Source organism: Cydia splendana, chromosome 6, assembly GCF_910591565.1.
Source record: "Cydia splendana chromosome 6, ilCydSple1.2, whole genome shotgun sequence".
Taxonomy (NCBI): domain Eukaryota; kingdom Metazoa; phylum Arthropoda; class Insecta; order Lepidoptera; family Tortricidae; genus Cydia; species Cydia splendana.
The window spans coordinates 21025488-21053285 of record NC_085965.1 but is presented as its reverse complement, the minus strand read 5'-3'; the positions used below and the strand labels follow the sequence as shown (position 1 = coordinate 21053285).

General features: G+C 40.6%; 1 protein-coding gene across 4 annotated transcripts; it reads right to left on the bottom strand.

The window, feature by feature from the left end:
* Nucleotides 1-147: 147 nt before the first annotated feature.
* Nucleotides 148-27452, bottom strand: LOC134791681 (cryptochrome-1). Of its 4 annotated transcripts, XM_063762776.1 has the most exons (14): nucleotides 20771-20892; nucleotides 17009-17162; nucleotides 16570-16716; nucleotides 15805-15992; nucleotides 14370-14486; nucleotides 13795-13928; nucleotides 13310-13405; nucleotides 11881-11954; nucleotides 10828-10954; nucleotides 9817-9999; nucleotides 9262-9429; nucleotides 7542-7665; nucleotides 6439-6534; nucleotides 4073-4192 (listed from the first exon to the last, which is right to left on the bottom strand). In XM_063762776.1, the coding sequence occupies exons 2-13, from the start codon at nucleotides 17148-17150 to the stop codon at nucleotides 6454-6456; spliced, it is 1581 nt and encodes a 526-aa protein (XP_063618846.1). In that variant the 5' UTR covers nucleotides 17151-17162; nucleotides 20771-20892; the 3' UTR covers nucleotides 4073-4192; nucleotides 6439-6453. The 4 variants fall into 4 exon arrangements, with proteins under 4 accessions (XP_063618847.1, XP_063618845.1, XP_063618844.1 ...); XM_063762775.1 differs by lacking the exons at nucleotides 6439-6534; nucleotides 20771-20892 and adding an exon at nucleotides 27347-27452 and having other exon boundaries at nucleotides 155-4192; XM_063762774.1 differs by lacking the exon at nucleotides 6439-6534 and having other exon boundaries at nucleotides 155-4192.
* Nucleotides 27453-27798: the final 346 nt, after the last annotated feature.

Below are 27798 nucleotides of genomic sequence, written 5' to 3'. Positions count from 1 at the left end.
TAAAGTAATGCATCTTTGTTGGTTAATTTTATTTGGATAAAGACTGTTACATAATATACGTATGTTGTTGTTACAGTTACAGCCAATGTTATGTTCTTGTCATAAGTCATAAAGAATGTAGGTTCTTAAAAGTGGTAAAGCGTCGATAACCATACACTAAACAAAACTTTCAAAACCATTCCTTTAGTTTTTATGTGTGATTGTACTGATTGTAATAAAAATAAAACGAACTTCTAAAACACGACATTTATTACGAAACTACTAAGATTATGTGTAAATAGGAATAACATTGATTTGTATATAAACATTGTAAAATGCATTTGGTTTTTCTAAAATCAATATTTTCTTAATATATTTTATTATATAAAATACATACAAAATAATATACACATGAGGACACCTAAATATAGACCTTGTCTCATTGATACAAGGCTTACTTTGGCATGTGTCTTCATTGGTACCTTAGATTTACCCTGATATTCTATAATTTGGCTTGTTATTAATAAATTGTTGTCTTAAAATCCACATTTTTTATAATACCCCAGTACCCCACTACCCCAGAAATGTTTGACCTATTTGAGATATTTTTTTTTTCATACTAAACTTATTTGTTGCTACTAACTACTGACATTTAAACCCTTTTACCGATTGATCCCTAAACAGAATGACTGAACCCAGTTCAGTTTGAGTTTGAAATTATACCTAAAAACCTAAGTCTGAGAGCTGTTAAGTCCTACAGCTACTTTTGAAATTATGAATTAGACATATGTATATGTACTTTCGCTTACCTAACCAATCATTGATTTGAAAGTGTTACTGTCTCACGCGAGTTCTTAGCTTAGTTTAACATTTTTACCGAAAACACTTGATTTTTTTATCCACCCTACGCGTATCCATCGTTATACCAGTGGGGAGACACTCCTGACTTCGGGTAAACTCGGCTCCGTTCGGCTCAGCATTGCTCCGAGCGATTATTAGGGTTGACACACCTTGATGTCCCTTTGCGTGTACGACCACAGATAAGATAATTACTTGAATTTTGACAACACTAAATAGCCGAAAGGGATAGTGCCATTAGTTAGAAAGGGATATCAATATTCGACCCTGAATCGCTGTCAAACTTCGGTTTTGTAGGAAGTGTCCTTTACTCCTTTTTGTATAGTAGTACCAGTGGGGAGACACTCTTGACTTCGGTCGAACTCGGCTCCGTTCGGCTCAGCATTGCTCCGAGCAATTATTAGGGCTGGCACCACTTGACTTCCTTTTGCGTGCACGACCACAGATAAGATAATCACTTGAATTTTGACAACCCTAAATAGCCGAAAGGGATAGTGCCATATATTAGAAAGGGATAGCATGATTCGTCCCTGAACCGCTGTCAAACTTCGGGTTTGTAGGAAGTGTCCTTTCTGTACGGTAGTACTATTATTTCTTCTGTGCCATTAGTTAGAAAGGGATATCAATATTGGACCCTGAATCGCTGTCAAACTTCGGTTTTGTAGGAAGTGTCCTTTCTGTACGGTAGTACTACCTATTACTTATTCCGTGGTTATACGTGCGCGGCGCGTCATCGTGAACCTTGGCGGCATACACGCAATGTAGCCGCAAGCGTCAGTTGACGTCTTTGGCTTGGCGATCAAAGGGCTAAATATTTTAAAGTTTATAGTCTCTATGGCAGTGATTAAAAACGCCAGTATTAAATTATTTCAATCATCCCGATTTTAGGACGAGGTAAGGTAGGTTCGAGGGGGTCGAAAAGTGCTCGAGTGGAGACCACGGACTAGCAAGAGCTGCGTAGGACGTCCGCCCACAAGATGGACAGACGACCTTGTTAAGGTCGCCGGAGGACGCTGGATGCGGGTCGCTTCCAATCGGTACGAATGGAGGTCCAAGGGGAAGGCCTATGTTCAGCAGTGGACGTCTTATGGCTGAGATGAGGACGAGGAGCAGAACTTTCACATTGAAAATTTATAAAGTTACCTAAACCCAAAATAAACCTAGGTGTGCGGAATATTCGGAAATTATTTGGTACCTGTTCTGCAAGTTTTCCAATGTAGACATACATATTCAGTCGAATGTCGAGTTAAGTTTGTCTTGTTGCTACACTGTAAAATACAAGCTACGCTAGAACAATTTAACCTTCAAAAATACCTATTCTCTTCCATCAGGTTAACTTTTCCCGTAGTCATTAAAGTTAAAATATAAGATGTGTTGATTATTTTAGAGAGTAGGTATTGTAAAGTTTGCGAGCCTTTTGACAAGTTTTTTTCTAGGGAATTGCTGAAATAATTCAGCCGAATATTCGGTTCGGTAAGATCTGAACCGAACACTGGCGAATATTCGTATTCAGCAAACTCCATAATCGGCCCATCCCTAATTAATAAAGACTATGTGAAGTCGCGCGAGTACCGTAAAAGTATAAAACTTTGCCCTTTAACACAACTTTACCCACGGCGTCACAGTTCAGTAAAAGCGAAATAACTTAAAAGTAGTTACAGATACACTTTCTTCAGTTACTGAACTGTGACGCGGTGGGCAAAGTTATGTTAAAAAGCAAATTTTTATACTTTTACGGTACAGTAAGTAAATTCGAGCGAGAATACTATTTATGCCTACCTACAACCTATAGCTAAACATAGAAACAACAACGACACAAATGGTAAACATTCAAAATATTTGTATAGATCTGATAAACACTGAATCAATTACTAAGTAAAAAAATGCGATATAAAAATCGCATAATATCGCAGCAATTTTTACTGACTATCAGGATCCTATCCATAAAAAATATATACCTACTAATGATAATAATAACGTTATTGGCACAGCTCTGTCAAATTTAAATGCACCTATTAAAAATAACTTTAGGTAGGCTAGTTTATTTGCGAGCAAATTAATTTTTAATTAATTACTCGTTCTAATATGAAACATTTGAAAATATTTATTCAAAGCAGTATTTGTTCTCTGAAAATCATTCAAGGCATCATCAGTTTGCTTGATTAAAATAAATTACAATATTCATTTGGCATCAATAAGATATAATGTCATAAAATTATTGGTCAGCTAAGCTAAGCCATCTGGTGTTTCATGTAATCGCCTAACCCGAGAGCCACGGAACGCACGCTTCAAGCCAAGTCCCATACTTATGTCCTAGCATAGCCAATCAAATACCTCACATCTCAAGCGATGAGGCCACAGTCGCCACAGACTACACAGACACCGCATTATGATGCGTTTACAATGGGGTTGGCAACTGTCAAAGGTTTGCATGGCGGATGGCGCCATCATAGCTTGCCCCTTTTCTATGAGATTTGGTTTAAAGGACTGGCATCCAGTGCCTAAAATTCCATTATAAAAACAAAAATTTGACACAATGGTGTTGGCCGGTCGAAATATTTAGCAGATGGCGCCAGCACAGCGCTTGCCCTGTCAATCCCTAGAATTGTGTCAAATTTATGTTTTTTTTTAATGCCCTGGATGCCAGTCCTTTAAGCCAAATCTCATAGAAAAAGGGGCAAGCTATGATCGCGCCATCTATATAAACCTTTGACAGTTGCCAACCCCATTCTATGGATTGATAGGGCAAGGTATGCTGGCGCCATTTGCTAAATACTTCGACCGGCCAACCCCATTAGCATGAGGTCGCCACACACAGGTGCAATTTTACTTGTAAAATACTACGATTCGAGCAATACAACTAAGTTGTATTTTTCACCATTTTATACTATTACAGCCGAGGTTCACTCCTAAAGCTTATTTAATGTAAACATTTTTAATTTACACAAGTACTGGTCATATTTTTTAGGCGCAACTGAGATAAGCGGTTGCGCACCCATACAATTTTGTACCGCGATTGCTCTGGTCTGTGGATGAGGCCTATACAAACCAGTTGACATAGCCCAGGATTGTACAAATCCGTGGCAGGTACGCCATGTGTGACCTATTTCCAGATACAGCAGCTTTCTGTTTCCCAAAAGACCATTAGACCGAACAAATCCGTATTTCTTGGTACGTTGGTTGTCTGACTAATATCCTCCTAGTTGCCACGCGATTTAGGACTCTATTCCTTGGGTAGTTTAGCAGTGGTGACCTGAGCGATGGCGTCGTCGGGCAGCCACATGAACTGGCGTATTTCGTCCTCGGACGACGGGCAGCAGTGCGGCGGCGCCTTTTGAAGCATTTGACGGAGCTCCTGCGAAATAACGCTCATTATAGTTTAAAACAAATTAACGCCATGCCCCAAATACAATACACCGTCACCTGTGTTTTTTTTAATTAGAAATAGTACCCTTAGTGTACATTTCATTCGATGGCGGGACGTGACATACGCGTTTGTGTTATGGGGCCCACTGATTAACAGTCCGCCGGACGGTATCGGCCTGTCAGTTGTTCGGAACTGTCAAAATTTTGTTCTAACTGACAGGCCGATAACGTCCGGCGGACTGTTAATCAGTGGGCCCCTTTAGAGTCTGTGCGGAAAGAGAAGAGTCGTGGAATGTAATAGCCCATACATTTCACGACTCTTCTCCTTCCGCACAGATTCTAAGTGTAATTTTGTATTGAATTTTGAGTTTCCAAAACGTCCCGCTTGGCGCACTAATCAAAATCCCATACAAAAATAGACATAACGCCATTGACGTATATCTAAGGACGGGCACTAAAAATGGTACTAGTTCACCGGTGACACTTACGAACTCGAGCCAATCGCGCAGTCTAACGCAACTAGTTGCGACCAATCACGCGCGTGATGCGAACTCATCAACCAATCGCGTTGTAGCGGTGTCACACCGCTGTACTGGCCCCATTCTTATTGCCCGTAAGGCCAGTCCTTAGATATAATACGGTATCGAATGTAATTTCTACTAGGGGTTCTGAAGGGTGAGGGTAAAGGTATGTATGTCGCGTGATAGAGTCAGTCAGTTCTGTTATCTACTTGCTGGGGATTTGTACATGCACTGGTCATAGATCTTTTTTAGGTATAAACATAAAGAAAAAAATACATAGAGTGCTCTCCATACTTCAGTTTTAGTACCAAATAGACTATTATTTTCGTAGTCGACATCTAGCATCGAGTAGCGGAATTATCAGTAGGTACTGCTACTTGACAATAGATGTAGCACCGACCTAAAAGTCTAATGCTCAACAATTTTCAGCTAATATTATAACCGGATTAACAGGAACTCTATTTTCAACTGCTTCTGCTTTTAATATTAGTTGTAAATTGTTGTTCAATACAATTTTGGTGAGCCGCGACACTAGAGCATTCTAGTATCAAGTAGCGGTACTGATAATTCCGCTACTCGATGCTAGATGTCGACTGCGAAAATAATAGTCGTTTTGGTACCAAAACCGATGTATGGAGTGAGCACTCTATTCTTACTATATTTCTCTATAGTATAATTGAGTCAGGTTTACCATTTAACTAAGACGTCGCTTTAAGAAAACGCGCGGGGGAGAACGGTAGTAGGTATAACATCGGGGTCCCTTTGTTTCCCATAAAGTTTTAAGTCATAATGTATTGTTTGTCATATTATCGTTAGTCATAAAACTGAACCCGTTAACTTTTCAGGATTTTCGTAAGATTATTCTATAGATAGGTTAGGTTAGGTTAGGTTTGTTTTATGGCAATTCTGAAAAGTTACGCGTTTCTGAGAAAAACCAATTATGACTAACGAAAATTCGGACAAACAATACATTATGACTTAAAACTATTTGGGAAACAATAGAGACCCTATAACATCACATTCGGAAGGCACAAAAGCGGCCACGTCACTTATTACGAAACTAAGTAAAAAAAATGTTGAATTGAAATTGTGTTTTTTCCAGGCACAAGTCCATTTGGCATTTGGTTTAATGATATCACAAAGTTACTGAGGGTGGTATTCCACCTGTCCAATGTGTATTTTGTCTCACATTTTGCTTAGTGAGAGAGTGAGACGGTGGTCGCAATGACATTGGACAAATGAAATACCACCCTAAGTTGCGCAACAAATATATGTGCATCAACTTTAAATTTATAAATTTCGTAACGTATACGTCAGTAAATTAACCCCTTAACTCCCAGGGCCTTTATTGCAGGCGTCAACTATTGCCATGTTTTTTTTTGGAGCATTGGCAACACGGCCATCAGCTCAAACATAAATACAACACAACACAGTACAACTTTTGCCTCGTAATACCAAGCATGCCCGCTTTCCTAAAGCCCGCTCCACACTCGTGCGCGAATCGAGTATGGAGTCGATTTCGTAGATTTGCGAACTCGACTCCACATCCACACTCGCGTTCGCGGTTTCGCGCCGCGATTCGCGCACGAGTGTGGAGCGGACTTAATGTGATTCTGTCACAGAGGGTAGACATAATGGTAAACCAACTTGGAAAAGCTGATAGGCCAATTCAGCGCACCATACAAGTCTCAGTCGAAGGGTAGGCTTTCAGTACCTGGCCGTCCGTGGGTCACGTTTTCTTGAGTATATTATGATGTGGACAGCCCACATCTCGCTCGCTATAATGAGCATTGCAGACGGCAGCGAGGTACTGTGTCACGGACAAATTTCAAGTGTTGTAACGTTTCATAAAAAAAAGTATAAGTAGGTAGATATTTATTTAGAGTTTTTCAACACAGACATTATTCGTGAAAATGGACTTATTTTGCTCAGTACACAGATAATTTATACCTAACTAGAAAATATGCCTACACATCGACACAGTGAGTGGAGTGAGGGCGCAGTAGGTAGCAGTACCAAGAATAAAACTAAATATATGTTTGTTTAAATCGTAACATTCGTAACTAATTGATCTGGACCGTTCTAATTTCGTTAGCTATAAGGGCGCGGTCACACTGTCGATTTGCAAGCGAGGCAAGCGCGCAGCAAGTTCGCCGCGAGCGCGCAACGAGTTCGCCGCGAGCGCTCAAAGATTTGCGCGTACTGTCATACTGGAATGGGAGCGAAGACGTTACATGCCATTAACGTATATATCTATGGACTGGCCTTACGGGCACTAAAAATGGTACTAGCTTAGCGGTGTGACTCACGAACTCCAGCCAACCGTGCAGTCTAACGCAACTAGTTGCGACCAATAGCGCGCGTGATGCGAACTCATCAACCAATCGCGTGCGTGATGCGAACATTGCGAACTCATCAACCAATCGCGTTGTAGCGGTGTCACACCGCTGTACTGGCCCCTGTCATGTCTCATTATTATTGTCCGTAAAGCCAGTCCCCAGATATCTATGTCAATGTTGCATGCTCGCGGCGAATTCGCTGCGCGCTCGCCTCGCTTTCAACTCGCTCGCAAATCGACAGTGTGAATAATCGCCTGGCTTTTGAGAATTTAATGTCTCTGTGAATGCTATCCGTGAAACCTTGAATGGACGAATCTCAGTCGAACCCTGAGGAAACTGAGGGCGTACTGCGAACACCGAAGTTCGCAAATTGCGGGTATCTTTCTCTTTTATTCCAATTAAGGCGTAATTAGAGTGACAGAGAAAGACGCCCGCAATTTGCGAACTTCCGTGTTCGCGGTAGGCCCTCTGATGTTACCTGCATGGCGTTCCGGTTGCGTTGCGCGGCGGCCAGGTGGTTGACGATGGGCGCCGGGTAGTGCTGCCCGATAATGCACTTGGCACGCTCCTGCACCTCGATCGGCGCCTTCCACGGCTCGTAGCTGGAATTACACATGGAATTTTAATAGACATACTCGTAGCTTGAGTCTATTAAGTTTGTACGACCATAGAGTAATATACCCAAGTAAAGAAAGAGTGGTAGTCGATATCTAAAGTCAAGTAGTAGAACTATCAGTACCGCTACTTGGCACCAGATGGCACAAGTGTCGCCACTGACTAAAACAATTTACAACCAATATTAGAAGATCTACAAGCAGAAGGAGTTGAAAATAGAGTTTCGAGTAATCCGGTTATAATATTAGCTAAAAATTGTTGAGCATTAGAGTTTTTGTTCGCCGGGACATCTATAATAGCAGTACTGATATATTCCGCTACTTGACGCTAGATGTCGTGTACGAAATAACGCGCGTTTTGGTAAGAAAACTGATGTATGGAGTTACCACTCTTTCTTTACTTATATTACTCTATGGTGCGACGTACGGGGCATGCGCATTCTCCGGTGTCAAATAATCCCTCAAAAAGCGCTGGATCAGACCCACTTACGCGTGAAACCTGGACCATAAAAACCGAAACTCGTCGCAGTATGGATACTTTCGATATGTGGTGCTGGCGAAGAATGCTCCGGATCTCATGGATCTAATGCCGCCCAAATGCATCTATTCTCGACGTTCTCAACATCAAAACAAGGCTCTCCACTGTTTGCACCCAACGCAACGCAACGTGCTCAGTTTCTTCGGCCATCTGAGCAGAAAAGGACCTTATAGTCTGGAGAAGATCATTATCACTGGCCGCATCGCAAAGAAGCGTAGGAAGGAACGTATGGGCATGCGTGGAGCGAAAAAAATAATGTTAAAGATCAAAGCCACAGGCTAGCATACACTGGGCCCAAGATAGAGCGGCTTGGAGAGCACTGGTGAAGAATGTCCACAATCGTCACATCTTTCAGTTATGAAGATACGACAAAGAAGACTGACATGTAGAGCGGCGGCATGTTGGTCGTGGCCCGGGCACGTAGCGGCGAACATATTCACAGCTCGGATCCAGTCGCTGTTCTAGACCAGTGCCCTGTTTATCAACAGCTTGTAACTTGTAATACAAGTGGAAGTCCCTTTTTGACAGCTTTTGTTAGAAAGGCACTTCCACTTGTATTACAAGTTACAAGCTTTTGATAAACAGGGCACGAGCCGCGGTTTGCCGACCGGGACGGCGCATTCTCCGGAGTCCAGTAGTTGTTTGGTACTCACATGTAGAGCGGCGGCATGTTGGTGAGCTCGGGCACGTATCGGCGAACATATTCGCCGCTCGGGTCCAGTCGTTGTCCGAGTTGAACGGGGCACGCACATTCTCCAGAGTCCAGTAGTTGTTCGGTACTCACATGTAGAGCGGCGGCATGTTGGTGAGCTCGGGCACGTATCGGCGAACATATTCGCCGCTCGGGTCCAGTCGTTGTCCGAGTTGAACGGGGCACGCACATTCTCCAGAGTCCAGTAGTTGTTCGGTACTCACATGTAAAGCGGCGGCATATTGGTGAGCTCGGGCAGGTATCGGCGAACATGTTCGCCGCTCGGGTCCAGTCGTTGTCCGAGTTGGACAGGGCACGCACATTCTCTGGAGTTCAGTAGTTGTTCGGTACTCACATGTAGAGCGGCGGCATGTTGGTGAGCTCGGGCACGTAGCGGCGAACATATTCGCCGCTCGGGTCCAGTCGTTGTCCGAGTTGGACAGGGCACGCACATTCTCCAGAGTCCAGTAACGCCTCGAAAGCGCTGGAGGAGACCCACATCCAGTTGCCGGCGCAGACGGACCTGTAGACGTAAATGGGTTGTCTTAAAATTTAAAGTTATGCTAAGTCCGATTTGTGGTTTTCATATACATAAAATAGTTGTAGGTACTAAACATAAATTTCGCTAGATTTCTATAAAAAAAAAACAGGACAAAAGTACAGGAATCCGATTTATGTTTGGTGCAGTAGCCCTCCTTTTCCTTCTTTCTTCTTTTCCGTCCTTTTCCTATGTTAATTATAGAGAGACGGGTAGTCTATCGCGCCAATCATGTGCTAGCCCCGCAGTAGCTATAGGTACACCATCATATGCATCAAACCCAGCGAATATGGCGAATCTTCGCCGTTATTTCGAGCGCCCATCCCGTGTTGAAAACAACAATTTAGGTACACCTAGCAGTATTTTTCTTACCAATCAGCGTCCAGCAGATACTTGAGAAAATGGTTCAGGCCGTGTTCCCAGGATAGCCAGAGAGTTCCTCGGGTAAGGAATGAAGCCACGGTGTTTCGCACGGCGTGGTGGAGCCAGCCTTCGATGCGGAGTTGGCGCATGGCCGCGTCGATGAATGGGAAGCCAGTTCGGCCTTCCATCCAGCTGTAGAGCATGATAGGAATATCAAAAAATGCTGGAGTTGCTCGTATGTTTGATTATTACCTAATACATGACAACCATAAATGATATTTGTATATAGTTTTCCAATGTCACTTACGATAGTTACGATATGCCGAATATTAACTGCATTTTTGAGTAAAATAATTATGTTGGCACGACCTTTATGGATCCAAATTCGTGTTGTTCGTGATCTCCGCGTTTTTCCATTAAAATATATATTTGTCAAAACGTCATGCATATTTGATCGATACTTATGCAAAAACACGACACTAAAGGGGCCCACTGATTAAAAGTCCGCCGGACGGTATCGGCCTGTCAGTTGTTCGGTTGTTCTAACTGACAAGCCAATACCGTCCGGAGGACTGTTAATCAGTGGGCCCCTTAAGTAAAGCGGGGTACTCATATCTGTTACGTAGAAAAATTATGATAACCGAAACTAAACTTCGAATAAAGTGGAACGTGGAACGTTAGTGTCACATGCCTTACCTCTTGAGGTCATCCCCGCTGGGCTCCTTCCACGGGATGTCCAAGCAGATAGGGTTGCCTGCCATCTGCCCGTATTGCGGGTTGTTCACGCTCATCGTGTAGAAGTACTCTCGCCAGATGAGTTGCCCTGCACACGTGGAACGTTTGTGTCACATGCCTTACCTCTTGAGTTCATCCCCGCTGGGCTCCTTCCACGGGATGTCCAAGCAGATAGGGTTGCCTGCCATCTGCCCGTATTGCGGGATGTTCACGCTCATCGTGTAGAAGTGATCTCGCCAGATGAGCTGGCCTGCACACGTGGAACGTTTGCGTCACATGCCTTACCTCTTGAGTTCATCCCCGCTGGGCTCCTTCCACGGGATGTCCAAGCAGATAGGGTTGCCTGCCATCTGCCCGTATTGCGGGTTGTTCACGCTCATCGTGTAGAAGTACTCTCGCCAGATGAGTTGCCCTGCACACGTGGAACGTTTGTGTTAATACACTTATGCTTTAATCTCTAGCGTCCCACGGTCCTAATACTGGTACTTTTAATTGGAACAAAGTTGCATTTGTTTTGATTCGTTCGATTTATGAACAAAATAAAACGAATTTTATTGTGTAATTCGTACATGTATTCTTCCATAAGAAGTTATTTTAAAGTTTAATTGTAGTTTATGAACGGTAAAAGTAAAAGTTTGGTCCAAGAGTTTTTCTTCTCGAAACTTCCAAAGTTTTAAAAGGAAGCACCACAAAAGCCAGGAACCTTGAAGTTAATAATTGTATTGTATTATTTAAGTTAAACGTTTCTCTCATTCAATTATGGGTAAGGGTTCATCCACATATTACGTCACAGCAACAGGGTCAGGCCAACTGTGACAGTACGTATTAAAAACCTATCTTTTTTCCTATGAAAAAGTATGACAAGGGTCCCCCCTTGTCTGGTCTATAAGATCAAAATTTTGTGTGATATAATTAATGGATGACCCCTAACAATTTGTGTCAAGTGCGATTCGGATTCGCGCTTGATTTGTTGTTATGTGGTATTATTATTTTATTAATTAAGTAGGTACAACAAATTTCATGTTTATAACTTTAACCGCCCTTTAACAACAAAGGTTTCATGTAGGTTTAGCAATCTACATGTAGTTTTTAGACTTTTTAGTATGAATTATTTGTTGTTACCTACAGCGGAAATTGCAATATACCTAAGTACACTAATACACTTTAAGTTTATAAGGATTTATGAAATATAGCCCGTTGACAGGCACCTCATGACTTATAGAGCAATAGCGTTGGCCGCGTTTGGATACGGAACCCAAAAAGTGTAATATACATTAGTATATGACACTTTTGACCCTATTTTTATGACCTATTAGATGGTTGACGTTGTCATATTACCTGTTATGCACTGGTTGGGAGGAAGTCGGCCTTGGTGCACTTGGCGGTATAGGTCCTGGACGGCCCAGTAGAAACTGAAACATAACGGAAACTCAGAAATACTGAACCGAACACCACTCAAAGATCTAAACTAATACGTCTCCATACAAAATATATGGATGGATTAGTATTTTGTATGGGGACGGCCGCTGACGATGACGACACCGCTATCCTAGGAAACCAGAGCTTTAGGTCATTGTTCCATGACTTCCATGAGTTCCATGTAATACATATTCTTCTTCTTCTTAGTCGGTACACTCTTGCCAGAGTGGTCGTGGTCATCATTGTGAATCTCGATGAGTGATGATTTTGCTAATACGGCGCCATTCGTCGCGGACTGCAGCTTTCCGGGTACATTCGTAAACCGAGCACTTAGTTGCGGCCTTGATCTGGTCTGTCCATCTCATTGGTGATCTACCACGTGGCCTGGTGCCTTCGACCTTTCCCTGCACTACGGTAATACATATTGCATACACATAATCAACCAAGCATTTATGATACGTATTCAGTGCAAAAACATCAACTGCATCAACAGTATGCATTATGCATCACTGCAGCTGAAATGTGGAAAAGGGTCTGGGGGCCGATTTTTGAATTTCGACCGCTCGATTTCGTGTATTTCGTTCTATAATATCTCCACTACTAGGTATTTAAATTCTACTAATAGAATTGAAAACGAGTGGTCAATACCTCTCGATTCCCAATTTCTATCGCTCGTATTTCAAAAATTAGCATTTCGCCGTTTTCCACCGATTTTCGAGTGACGAAATTAAAAAATCGGCCCCCTGATCGTCTTTTTATAAGCTTTTATTTAACTTGCAATAATTTCAATATTTGTATGTATGTTCGGGTCAAATCTTGAAAGCTAAATTGATCCATTTCCCATTATTGAGCTGGCCATAAGAACTCGTGACAAAACAACGCAACCTAATTGTGTTTGGGTTTGTTAGAATTGTCTCGGCGAGTATAAGTTGCCTGTTGAAATAAAAGTGCAGTCAGCGATAAAAGCTTGTATCAAAAATTAAATTGCAGACAATAACTTATTAGGTAGGTATAACAACTGTACCACAAGCAACACTCTTAACTAAACATAAGTAAATGTACTTTATGACGTTGCAATATGGTTTACGAATAGTCAAGACAGTCGATAGTGGTATTCTTGGAGGATATAACCAAACGGAGACGCCTTGTCTGTAATTTTCTGTACAAAACAGTCTGCCGATTTTTACGGGGGAGGGGCACGTCAAATGTATAAGTAACGTATAATTAGCCATGTCAGATAAACGTCTGTCCATACGATGTGTATGACCATTGGCCGATTATTTTCGACAGAGGGGAACGCCTGTTAATGGCTACTCCGTATGGTTATATCCTCAAAAGTGGTATTTACCTCCGGACGGACAAGCAGCCGAACCGTAGCGCCGGACTCAGGGAGATGGGCGGCCCGAGCAGATCCGGGCTGCCGTGGGTCGGCAGGTACGAGCCCCTTAATATTACACGTTTTTTAAAATCAACACTCAACACTAGAATATTCTTAATTTAATGTCGACGACAAATATTTTGCTAATAAAGAAAGTGGTGGAATATTCATTGCGTAAAACTCAGTAACTCAGTTGGTAGAGCGGTTTTTATATAAAGATCATATTACAAGTAAATTAATATTAAAAAGTAAAACCCACACTGGCGCAGTCGGTAGGTTAGTTAGGTGAGAGGTTAATTTATTTGTATAACTTCTATCAAGTATTCTATCTTTACAACTGGCCAGAGGAAGCACAAAATCGGGAGTTATGGAGAACCAGGGGAGATGCCCATTGCCCATTGCCCAACCGTGGGACACTCAAATAGCCTAAGAAAAAAAACTTCTATCAATTCTACCTGCAAAATGTCTCGTACTCCACGCTTAAGCGGTGTTTCATCTGCTTGAGAGCCGTGGTCTCCCCTCCGACCCAGCGGATCATCCGAATATCCTCGTTTTCCAGGTGGATCCCGAAGTCTTCCGGCTTAGGAGTCTGAAAGTCACATTGATGTAGCAGAAAAACTTAACACTTTGAGACATGCCCACGGATGTTTTACAGTAATATTTAAATGTGGTTATTCAAATCAGATAATGATCCAATTAATTTTAAATTCGAAACTTGGCGTTATTAACAAAGTATTTATGTGTGTTATGGGTACCCTCTAGCTACCGCTTCGGAGCCCAGGGTGGGTTTTCCGAGTTTTTCTACATTTATATATTTTGCGAACCATAAAACTTCCAAATGATAAAGATGTAGGTATTATAAACTTATGTGGGTGATATGAGTATGCTACGACAATCAACGCCGAAATAGGTAATATAGTTTTGAAAAGGAAAGCAAAATTGGCCATTTAATTTTCGTGTTCCGAATTTTGTATTTCTTGATTGTTGTTCAGAATTAAATAACCACTATTATGTAGAAAACAATCCATACCTTATCGAAGACCGTGAACTCGCTGTAAAAGCACTCCGGCAGCGTGCCGAACTTAACACCGCTCAGGTCTAAATCACCGACCGGCCGTGGCGGGTCGCCAATCGTTGCCACAGTGTGCTACAACAGAAGTTGCATATTTTTAGTATAGTCGTATGGAAGATTGAATAAAAGAAAGAACGCCGATTTCGCGACACGCCTGCTTCACGCTTTGGCCATCGTGTCACTTTAGCACTTATGGGGCCCACCACACAGATTACTATTTCGCCGGACGATACCAGCCTGTCAGTTAATCGCAAAAGGTGACAGTGCCGAACAACTGACAGGCTGATATCGTCCGGCGAACTGGTAATCTGTGGGCCCCTTTACTTTCCTGTTGGAACGTGACGAAGACGAATGTGACCAGACGACAAAAGCGAGGAAATTTACCTACGGTGGCTGGCTGGAATTCTGGTCCTAGGAGAAACTTGTGTTTAAATAAACCTCGTGGGTTATTCCGTAGTAGGTACAGTCAGTAAAGATACCATGATGTTGTTTAACTTTTTTCTTGTTCAGTGGAACCAAAGTTAAACAACCATCTTAGGTCGACTGAGCTCGAGACATTAATAACTTACCAAGAACATCTGGTAGATTAGTGGTGGTATCCCCCCATTGGCCTTGATGACGGTGTCGGGCTCTCAGAGCGTGTGCGACACGTGTTCGTGACAAGTCATGCCGATTTCGCGACACGCCTGCTTCACGATCTTTGGATGACTGAGCTCTAGATATTGTTAACTTACCAAGAACATCTGGAAGGTGAGTGGTGGTATCCCCCCATTGGCCTTGATGACGGTGTCGGGCTCTCAGAGCGTGTGCGACACGTGTTCGTGACAAGTCACGCCGATTTCGCGACACGCCTGCTTCACGATCTTTGGATGACTGAGCTCTAGATATTGTTAACTTACCAAGAACATCTGGTAGGTGAGTGGTGGTATCCCCCCATTGGCCTTGATGACGGTGTCGGGCTCCCAGAGCGTGTGCGACACGTGTTCGTGACAAGTCACGCCGATTTCGCGACACGCCTGCTTCACGATCTTTGGATGACTGAGCTCTAGATATTGTTAACTTACCAAGAACATCTGGTAGGTGAGTGGTGGTATCCCCCCATTGGCCTTGATGACGGTGTCGAGCTCCCAGAGCGTGTGCGACACGTGTTCGTGACAAGTCACGCCGATTTCGCGACACGCCTGCTTCACCATCTTTGGATGACTGAGTTCTAGATATTGTTAACTTACCAAGAACATCTGGTAGGTGAGTGGTGGTATCCCCCCATTGGCCTTAATGCCGGTATCGGGCTCCCAGAGCGTGTGCGACACGTGTTCGTGACAGGTCACAACGATTTCGCGACACGCCTGTTCACGATCTTTGGCTGACTGAGGTCTAGATATTGTTAGCTTACCAAGAACATCTGGTAGGTGAGTGGTGGTATCCCCCCATTGGCCTTAATGACGGTATCGGGTTCCCAGAGCGTGTGCGACACGTGTTCGTGACACGTCACGCCGATTTCGCGACACGCCTGCTTCACGCTGTTGTCGCGGGCGCGCCATACCGGCTCGCAATCTTGTTCGAAGCAGAGCTTGCGGATGCCTAGAGGAATGAGCATTATTAGAGGATCATCATCATCATCTCAGCCATAAGACAGCCATTAGAGGATGGAACAAAGTAAATTAGTCCAAACTGACATTTGTTTCATGCAGTACAGACAGTCAGACAGTAGCAAAAGTAAAGCGGACGAGGTGTTTTAAATCTACACGCTTCTATCATCTTCACATAAAACTTTGTGTTTTGGTTGTTTCGGGCACCTCACCCGCTTAACTACTTCTGCTTCTTATAAGGTAGAGTAGGTACCTGTGGGATTCTCAAGTTTTGGTACGTATAAGATACAACACAACATTAATAAATCAATTAGCCATATTACTACCCTATTGAATTAGCCGGTTGCGTTCACGACGAATAGACAATGGATATCCACAAATAAGTCAGAGCGCCATCTATAAGCTTTATGGTTCTCACATTGAGCACCGAACAAGTGCTAGGATTCAACTATTGTCGAAAGTTACTTCAGAGCACTTTAGATTCCAATTCATGTAATTAATTTTATAGAAGCACTCCGTGAAAAGGTTTTACAATAAGAACACGCACTAAATGGCAATAGTGAACTTACCAAACTCCTCCCAGAGCCTCCGGAACACCACATTGGGCTGCCCTTTGAGCATGATCAGCCGCCCGCCGTGGCGCTTGAACTGCTGGTCCAGGTCATCCAGGGCTTCCAACAAGTATCGCATGCGGTTGTAGCCCACCAGTTTTGTTCCTAATTAAGATACAAAACATGTGCCTTATCTATTTGCATTGTTGAGGCAAAGGAAATATTTTATGTTTTCATGGTAGCGGAAAACTTGTTCAGATCTACATTTTTAATCCGAGTAGCCCAAGGTAATAATAACTCTAAACTATGATATGATACATAATGGTATGAGATCGCATCAAAAATCTCGCGGAATTTAGGCATACTACAGAACCATAAGATATCCGCCAGACTAGAATGTTGGGTGAGATGACCACCCAACATGCTACAGCCCAGTAAAATTCCTGGTATACCATACCTGCCGTCTCCCCATCGAAGATGAATATGGGGTAGAACGGTACAGTATTATCCTCCAGAGCGGCGTGCAAGGCCGGGTTGTCGTGTAACCGCAAGCCATGGCGGAACCAGAGGACGCTTCCACCCATCATTCCATTCATCATTTATCAGCAGTTCTGAAGAAGAAAGATACTGTGAGATGAGACAGTAAGTAAATTTATGCGATTTTGATTTCAGAAGCTTTGTAACTGTTTGACATGGGCGATATAGTTTCATACAATTTGGCTTTTAGATCTCGTAATTTATGTAACGAATAGAGTGATATCATAAATGGACTCAAACGCCCTAGCGGTTTTAGACATCTGTCGCGATTGCAGAGGACGCTGGTTCGTTTCCGGCCTCGGACACTGGCTGGAGGTCTTGCGGTCGCTTTTTCTTTCGTATATGACATTTAATTTTATTTCAGTTTATAATAAGAACACCAAGCCGTACTTAATTTACATAACCACGAAAATACATTCGTTTATTGGCGTATGTTGAGGATACCTTGGACCGCCATGCGCACCAATGTATCGATCCTTTCACAGCTTCGTGTCCGAACTCGCCTATCCACAGTCTGCCAGCAGCGCATAATACTGTCCTACTTCGGCCACATAATGAGGAGGGGAGATGAAAGCCTTGAAAAGCTGATCAATTGATCATTGTTGGAAACACGGAGGGCAAACGAAGCCGAGGACGATCTCCAACAAGATGGAGCGATCAATTAAAAGGGGCTCCATCCTCAACCAACTTTTGCTCGGTTGTCAGAGACGCGATGAACAGGCACCGTTGGAGGCAGATCATAAAGACCGTGTGGAGCATCCACATCCACCGATGACCACGATCCTCAGTCATGAGGGAGCCACCACAGAGAGAAATTGGTAACCACGAGTATCTCATATTAAAATATTAGTTTCTTGGTTATATAGGCACACAGTCAATCTAACCGCTGAAGTAAATGGCATTAAACATTAAAATATTGTTGACTAGTGTAGTACATTCAGTATTCATGATTTAAATATTCGCGCCTTCGTTAAGATGTTCGTTCTTTGACTCTCTCTCTTCCGTCAGATCTGTTTAGCTAGTAACATGTAGTAGCGATAGTTTAATTGAAATAAAATATATTCCAGTGTTTGGAAGTGTAGTGATGTGTATTAATTAATTACCGTCCACCTCCGGCACCTAAATATATAACAACTAGCGACGCGCCCACCCGCGATTCTTGAGGAAGGTTTAGGTGTAAAATTTGTTAACCCGTGCCAAGCTGCCAAGCCGGAGCGGGTCGCTAGTCAACAATATTTTAATGTATATGCCATTTACTTCAGCGGCTAGATTGACTATGTGCCTATATAACCAAGAAACTAATATTTTAATATGAGATACTCGTGGTTACGTAAATTAAGTACGGCTATTGATAGGTGAAAATCCGTTCAGTAGTTTTTGAGTTTATCGCGAACATACAAACACACAAACAGATAGACGCGGCGGGGGACTTTGTTTTATAAGGTGTAGTGATAATCAGCGGATATAATCAGTATCTTGTTACATAGATATGTACCTATTGTCGCTGTCACAAACATAAATAAGTTGCCAAGTCGTAAACATTACATAACCTAATGCTTACTAATCTCTTACGTAACAGGTAATCCTGACACTGACCTTGTTACAGTTACACAATACTTATCAATGGTTTAACACTAGAAATATAGTGGAATAAATGCATACCAGTGCATCTTCACGGCCATTACAAAAACGACTTTGTCCCACGGTTTTAAAGAATAAATTAGCAAAAAAGGCAAATTTTTGAAGTTATCGCGAAACCTAGACTTCAGAGCGGTGTTGAAATCTGAACCTTACTATTCACAAAATACGGTTGCCTTTGCAATGCTTGAAATCATAGGGCATTGTGTAGGTATGTATAACCCAGATATTATAGAAAATTACAATGGCGAGCACCGCAATGATTTGTCATGTGCACCGTGCACCTACCTATAGGTAGGTGCATTATAATGCGAAAACATTTGTTTCGCGAATAGGAAGCCATTTTAAGAGCCAACGGGAGTGGTCATTTCTCCATACAAACGTACTCCTCGTTCTCCTCCGTGGTTTTTGAAGCTAGAGCAATGATTTTTTCAACACAGATTAATATTGTCAATATCTGTGTCGGACCGTTTTGCTTTTTTGATATTTTTGTTTTTTAAGGCGCTAGAGCCCTTCAAAAATGGCCAAAATGGCCTAATTGACTATGCCGCAATGAGAGGCGTGGCATTCAAAACTGATATCAATTAGCCAAAAAAGCAAAACGGTCCGACACAGATAATTTCATAATCAGGGGTCATCCATTAATTACATCACACGTTTAGGGGGAGGGAGGGGGTCAAGAAAATGTGACATGTTGTGACAAGGGGGAGGAGGAGTCACAAACTTTGTGACGTCACTTTAACTTCATCAGTAACCGAAAATTTATTTAAATTATTTTATTCGCTATACAGTTAAATAACAAGTTTTTGAAACGATAATCGTTTTTATTCGTTTAATTTTATTTCTTAATCACAATCAGTTTTGGGGTATAAAATTACTAATATTTCTTTTATCAAAAATATTTCGATAAAATATTAAATAAATATTTGCCGATTTCGTTGAAGAAATGTGACGTCACACCAGGGGGGAGGGGTTTGCCAAATGTGACCAAGTGTGACAAGGAGGGGGGGAGGGGTAAAAAAACCTAGAAATTCGTGTGACGTAATTAATGGATGACCCCTCATTTAGATTTCCAAATTTGGTTACGATTGGTTAAGTTTTGGAGGAGGAAACAGAGGAGTACGAAACCTCGATTTTTGAGATTTTTACGCAGGATTTTTCGCCTTGCCCTTATCGCACTACTTTTAGGTGCCGCTTCCGTTAGCGAGACGGGTATATTTACCTAAAATATTTAAAACTCAGCTCCTGTTTCGTCTTAATCCGTTACCACCATGTTACAATAGAATTTATATTTTTTTTAGGTATTGAATGTGCGTGGCAAGTAGCTACCCAATCAGTCCTTTTTAAGACGAATGTGGAGGACCCGCGCGAAATCGCCTTTTCATACAAACGTAGTACCACATTTTCCTCTCTGGATATCAACATTATTGAAAAGATATTGACACAATTTGTTGTAGGTATATCAACCACAGCTAGAGTCTGTGCGGAAAGAGAAGATTCGTGAAATGTACCTATGGGATCCAATACATTCTACGACTTTTCTCTTTCCGCACAGACTCTATGCCCCTACGTTTGAATTGAATTAGTCAACAATTTTAGTGCAAAATTACAGTAAGTAAACCTAATTTAATAGAAAACTGTAAAAAAATAATCATGTACAGACTTATAGATCACTTAGGAAAAACAGGATAAGTAGCAGGAAATTTGCAAAAAACTCGCTTCTAACTCGAGATATCTTAAAAACAAGTATTGATAATGAATGTAAACCCCTTTCTGCTATTAATAAAAAATATTTGTTTAAACTTTAATAGCTGTCAATAGAGTTGAATATCATATCCGCCATATATGGCATTGTAAGTAAAGGGTTAAAATGAACTTGATAAATAACCTTATAGCTACATTATTTATGTTTAATATCAATAAAAAAAATATTTATATCTGAAAACAACAAATACTGGAATAAAAAGATTTTCCACAAATCGGGAAAATCCACAATATGGTAAAACGGAAAAACCTATCCAAAATAGAAATTCAAAATGCTCACCCAAATCAGCAATACAAAAAACTAAAGCAATAAATTGCCTTAAAGAATTTCACTGTAAACCAGGATCGGTGAGCACTGGATTTGATATCAAAGCACAACCGGCCGCCTCAAGCCCCGCGGATACAGTGAAATGCCCATCGAAATGGCGTCGACATTTTCCGGTACTTTCGAGTAAGTCTCGAATCTTCCAGAACTTTAGGTACAAGTTGTACAAGGAGGTCTTTGTTTGCTCGAACTTCGAAGGTTTCAGTTATAAACTGTTTTTAGGGTTCCGTACCTAAAAGGGTAAAAACGGGACCCATTACTACGACTCCACTGTCTGTCTGTCAGTTGATGACAGTTGAAATTTTCACAGATGATGTATTTCTGTTGCCGCTATAACAAATACTAAAAACAGAATAAAATAAATATTTAATTGGGACTCCCATACAACAAACGTGATTTTTGTACCGTTTTTTGCGCAATGGTACGGAACCCTTCGTGCGCGTGTCCGACTCGCACTTGGCCGGTTTTTATACACCGCTGGTGGCAAACAAATGTACGAACGGCTTCATGATAAATTGTTAGTACTTATGGTTACATTGGTCACAGCCTAAATTTCAGGGGTGCTACGTGTTAGAACTACACATCGGTAACTCGTGGCATTTAGGTAGCACTTAAAAGATTAGTGATGAGCACACATCGGTAACTCGTGGCACTTAGGTAGAGGTAGCACTTGACAGTTTGTAACAGACTAGTGATGTGACAATGTTCTTCCTATACGAGTCGAGAAAAAGAAACCACTAAAAAAAGGAATTAATTAATTAAGTGCTACCTAAATGCCACGAGTTACCGATGTGTAGTTAGAACACTTTATGTGGAGTCACTGTCTTTATATTAACATAGCATTTATTTAACAAATGCTCTAATATGATATTCTGACAGAAAGGCAGCGGGCTGAGTGTGAGGTTCAGAAAACAGTTTATACTTAGAAGCTAAGAAATATCGACACGTTATTCAATACGAGGGACAATCCGATTCTGTCATGTTTTGTTTTCTGAAAAGACATTCGGCCATCACTTTCCACAGCTAGTGCGACCAGTCAGTACGCTACTACGGTACTACGTACTCAGTCTTAGTCTGGTCTGGGCTATAACCGCCAAAATCGAAGTTCGTCAATTGCGGGGATTTGTCTTCGTTACTCTAATTACGTCTTAATGAGAGTAAAACAGAAAGATCCCCGCAAATTGCGAATTTAGGTTTTCGCGGTAGACCCCCTGGTCTAATACGTAATGCCCGGTACGCACACAAACTAGGACAACGCGTTGGAACCGTAGGCCCGAAGGCCAATATACATAAAGGACGCATCCCTATATGGGTCGAAGTGTATCCGCAAGGGCCCCCGAAAATCATAAGATAAGATATGTACATAAAGGTTCAGAATCCGCAGAGGGGCATACATTGTATGAAAAATTAGAGCTCCAGGGAGGCAGCTAAACCCCGCTGCTCCTACCTCCCTACACGCAAGCTGAACCTTTTTTAAAGACAGTTGTAACACTTGTAATTTTTCTCCAAAAATAGGGTCCATTGACGGTTTTTTACTTACTTCTGAAAGAATTGAATAAGTATAAAAGGACCCCTTATTATACCTATTCAATTCTGGGAGCTTTTATTAAGTAGATGTCGTTACGAAAATAAGTACAATAATACCTAGTACATAAGCCTTTTTTATCACAATCACCTTTACATAACTGAGGTTCAGCGGCCGTTTACGTAAAGCTAGAAAATATTCCATTGCAAGATAAATGTAAGGGCTATATTTATACCAGACTGTTACGTATTCATTCTAGAATTGGAAAAGCCTCGGGAGAATACTTCTTTAGCCGTCGACGATCACATAACAGGTTAATGTTTAGGTAAATGAAATTATACAAGTTTTAGAAATTACTATAGCGACCCGCCCCGGCTTCGCACGGGTTAACAAATTATACACCTAAACCTTTCTCAAGTTCGTCGAAGCATATCCTTTAGAGAGGAAAGACACTGAGTCTGTAAGTAAAGCATTTGTAAATAATTTTATTTTAAGATATGGCGTACCAAGCGACGTTATAACGGATCAAGGTACCGAATTTATGTCCAGTGTTTTTAGCGATATTTGTAGATTATTAGGTATAAATAAGCTACACTCGACTGCTTATCACGAAACTATAGGAGCACTCGAGAACACGCACAAGAACCTAGGAGCTTACCTTAGGATACAATGTAGTAATAACCGCACAGACTGGAGTACCTGGTTAAGCTATTGGTGTTTTTCGTATAATACCACCGTACATACCGAGACGCAATATACGGCATTCGAATTAGTTTTCGGCAAAAACTGTCGTTTACCGAATAATTTAATTTCTTCTGTCGACCCTCTCTATAATTATGATAGTTATCCTAAAGAATTTAAGTATAGATTACAAAGAGCTCACTCAGAAGCTAGAAATAATTTAATGTCTAGTAAAGTCAATAGAAAATTAATGTATGATAAGAAAATTAATTCTGTACAATATAAACCAGGCGACTTAATACTTTTAAAAAACCAAGTAGGCGATAAATTAGACTCTATTTATAATGGACCTTACAAGGTCATAGAAGATATGTCACCAAATGTTAAGATATTAAAAAATAATCAGGTTTATATAACTCATAAAAATAACACTAAGATGTATTTTGAAACCAAGTAATAACTAGCAACTATTATATTATATTATAAAAAAAAATGTAAATGCAACTGCGTGTGTCACATTTTTTTTTCTTCCTTTGTGGGGGTGAAGAGTAACTTTCCAGGGAGGTGTACTATATGCCTAAGTTAACATATTAACAGTAACTATACGTTACTGTCTGCAACATAAATATGCGACGCACGTAATTGTATAAATAGCATGTAAGCAATAATAGCCTATAAATATGTTATGTTTAGATTTACTTGGCTCTCTCTATACTTGGATACCGAGAATATAACACATCTTCGGTAATGTCTCGTTTCACTTAATCTCCATTCGACCCTCCAACTACCAACTCATCAGAATCATTCTATGTATTGAAAGGTGAAAACCGCATAAAAATCCGTGCAGTAGTTTTTGAGTTTATCGCGAACATACAAACACACAAACAGTAGACATATGCGGCGGAGGACTTTGTTTTATAAGGTGTAGCGATAAATTATAACTAACCCGTTCAAGTAAATTGCGTCAATTTTTACAGGGCTATTTTAACCACGTAAACTGAGCACGTATGTAAACGAAGTTCGTAAATTTCGAACATAAGTACCTATTACCCTCCAGTCTCCACTCACTCGAATTCTACAAAGTTACCCTAATGCACCCTATTCAATCATAATATTATTATAATCCCGACGACTTTTACATAATAATTATGCACATAAAAAGGAATAAAAACACGCAAAGTTTCAGCATGCATATTCATTTCCATTGCTGCACGTGCAGCGTATTTCAATCAATGCTCACGACACTGCAACCCACTACAAAACATAATTACACGGAATTAGACTCTAATCCTTTGTAATACGGATCAGGTTGACTGCACGATCGGTTTTGCTGGAATCAGGTCACGTTTTGCTAGGACGATAAATTGAGGTAGATCTAGATCTAGTACCGACTAGGTACAGTATGGTTCTTTGTATATGGGCTCAGATCAGACTGTGGACGCTTTTAATTCGAATGATGGAAAAAAGACATATTTTTCGTAATTTGACAGAGGGTTACAGTATGGCTTATGGAATGGAGTAGAGTAGGCAGACAGGCACACGGATCTCCTGCGTAGGTACCAACAAAAGTGACGAGAGTCAGCATAGCATGGTAACAATTTGAAAAATATGTAGGTATGTACATAAAAAATATATTGGTTTAACCTAAAAAATCATCAAATTAAAATTAAAGTGTAGGTATACGATACATTCATTACCCCGTGTATGTCGGGCCCATTTCTCGAACGGTATTAGACTAATATTATTAGTCCACGAAGACACACGCTAATAATATTAGACTAATGTGCCCCAGTCCGCGGCCTAACAGTCAGAAGTCGAGAACCGCGTGCTAAAGTGTACTGAGGAACCAGGAAGTGTGGGCTTGCCCACCCATGAACTCAATGTTTTAAGGTCTTTGCATGTTAATAAGATCGGCTACGCAAGCCACACGCGGGCACACGAACGTCTTCAGCAGCGTGCAGCGGAGTTGAAACAGTCGCCGTGGTCGAAATCGGCCGGGAGAGTACATATATGTTTAAGACTTGACTTACACGTGCTTAAGGTTCATTTTTGGGTGCAAGGTCGTTTTGTTGTTTTCGCGAATGCCAAGGGCATTCAGTGTTTGTTCTACAGGCTTCTTGAGAGGTTTCACGATCCATTTAACTTCAAGAATCTGTGTGATTGTTATTAAACTTGAATTTCTACCTGGCAACATTGCTCTCAAACCATACAGAGCAAAAAAACAACGGTTTGCACTCCGAGAGTGCCGGCAGAAATGAAAACTCAACAACATTGTAACTCAAAATATTAATAACAGCGCCATCTAGTGCAAAATGTCTGCAGCACTATGTATAATTGAGGTTAACGCCATCTAGCGTTAGCGTTTTCGTCGCATTACTTGAAACCCCTAAGCACATCACTGTGAGTACCTACTAGTTATATTAATACCAGGTTGAGGGAAACTCACTAAACTCCAAAACGTAATTCAAGACCAAAAAAAGTCAGAAAATGTTGCCACTTTTTACTAGCGCGTCTTGTATTTAAGTAAAATGAAGTAAAGAAAAGTACTTTTTTACTAATTGTAGGAGTAAGATTACTAATAAATAAATTATCTTAGCGTGATTATTTATCAAAAGGAATTTACTATTTTACAAACAAATTATTGCAGTGGCAACATTTTCTTACTTTTTTGGTCTTGAATTACGTTTTGGAGTATAGATGGCATTTAAATCAAAACACATAATGACATTGTCCGTCGTCACGCAAGCGCCCTGCGCCGCCTAAACGAAACAGCAGGTTCAGGCATACATTTTCGCCGCGCGGTTGAAAGAGAGGGTTACGCCTTACGCCTTACGCTCGAGTTTACCATTTTTTCCCCACCTCAAAAAGTGCACAGCGCCGCTAAAGAAGTATTCACTTCAAAAAATCAGAAAAAGGGGCTAATTGAACTTTAATAGTTTACAATACTTATAGAGATTTTAGGGAGGAAATAATAAGATTTACTAAAATGCTATTTAGAGATTTATTTTACTCCTACATTGATTTTTTATAATTCAACAATACCGGTCTACAATTTTAGCACAAATTGTGATGTAGGTAAGGTTTACTCGGGTAATTCCGAATGTCGAAAACTGTCGGAGAATTCCAATAAGAGACTTTTATTATGATGGAATTAAGGGTGATTTTCATCTGAATTTCGGAATTATCCGACATTCGGTAATACCCGAATACACCTTAAGTAATAAGTTTAATCATAGTCTAATAAAACATGGTCTTCCATTCCCAGAGTGACACGGGCCTACGTCACAACAACATGGCCGCTATATATAGCGCTATCGCATATTATCATATAGCGCTGTCGCATGATGACGTAGGCCCGTGTCAGTTAGGTGACCTAGAAAAGACGGGAATGGAGTACCAGGCGGAGTATATTATTATACCATGAGTTTAATGAACTATTCTGTCTGTCTGTTTGTGTGTTTGTTTGTATGTTCGCGATAAACTTAAAAACTACTGAACGGGTTTTCACCAATCAATTAAGTGATTCTTGAGGAAGGTTTAGGTGGTGTGTAATTTGCTAAGGTTTTGTGTAACCCGTGCGAAGCCAGGGCAGGTCGTCAGTAAGAGTGAAATTGAGTAACACAGTGAAAATCGTTTAGAACAACATCACTTATAAGGTGATGTTAGGTAGGTAATTTTTATTATTTATCACATAGGTAAAGTAGCCTTACATTTACATAGATACAAAATTACAAAATAATTACGGTAGTACATAGCAATAACAATATTTTGTATCTATGTAAATTCAATTCATTTATTTAATTCAGACATACATATCCATAAAATTGTTAGTAATTACATATTTACAAGACTTATCAAAACTATGGTTAGTAACATGGTATGCAAGTAATTTAAAAATAAAATAAAGAATTAATTATTATAATTATACATATATATATATATATATATATATATATATATAAGGGGGAGGCCTATGTTCAGCAGTGGACGTCTTATGGCTGAGATGATATATATATATATATATTATGTAAATGTAAGGCTACTTTACCTATGTGATAAATAATAAAAATGAATAAATTCGAATGAATGCTGAAGTTATTATACATTTATGCAAACATATTAATCATATTATACAATAACCGGTAAGTATATAGAAAAGAACCTTCTAGAACAAGGTCAAGATCAGTATAAACCATAATACATAAGTACATACATTTACATAAACTGGTGGCAAACTTGAGCGTATTATTTTCATAAATTTGTATTCTTACTATACACACATTCGCATCCAGGCCATAATTGTTAAAAAATAATAATTTACTCACATTTTACACCATGGTTAAGGAAATCAAGGTGCTTGAAGGTTACTAAACAAAGTTTAGATAAAACACAACACTTGGCACATAATTGGCATAACTAGGCCATAACATATTAATACTACGATCTACAAAACAACATAAATGAATAAATACCAAGTTGAGCACTTGCGAATCATTTGCGAATATGGTAATGTGGATTGTTGACAAAACAGTCTCTATCACCTTGCAATAAAGTCTACATAGTTTTAGCAAATTGCAGATGTAAAATGACAGTGACAGATCGTACAAATCTGTCAATGTCATTATATTTCATTCCGATTGTTTGAAGCACTTTTAAAAACGTTGTCCTCTAACTAAGGACTCATATTTTATACCAGCCGAAAGCAGTTATTATTATTTACAAAATGATCATGTATAAAATAATACAAAATTTTGTTTACAGCTTGTTTTGAAATATA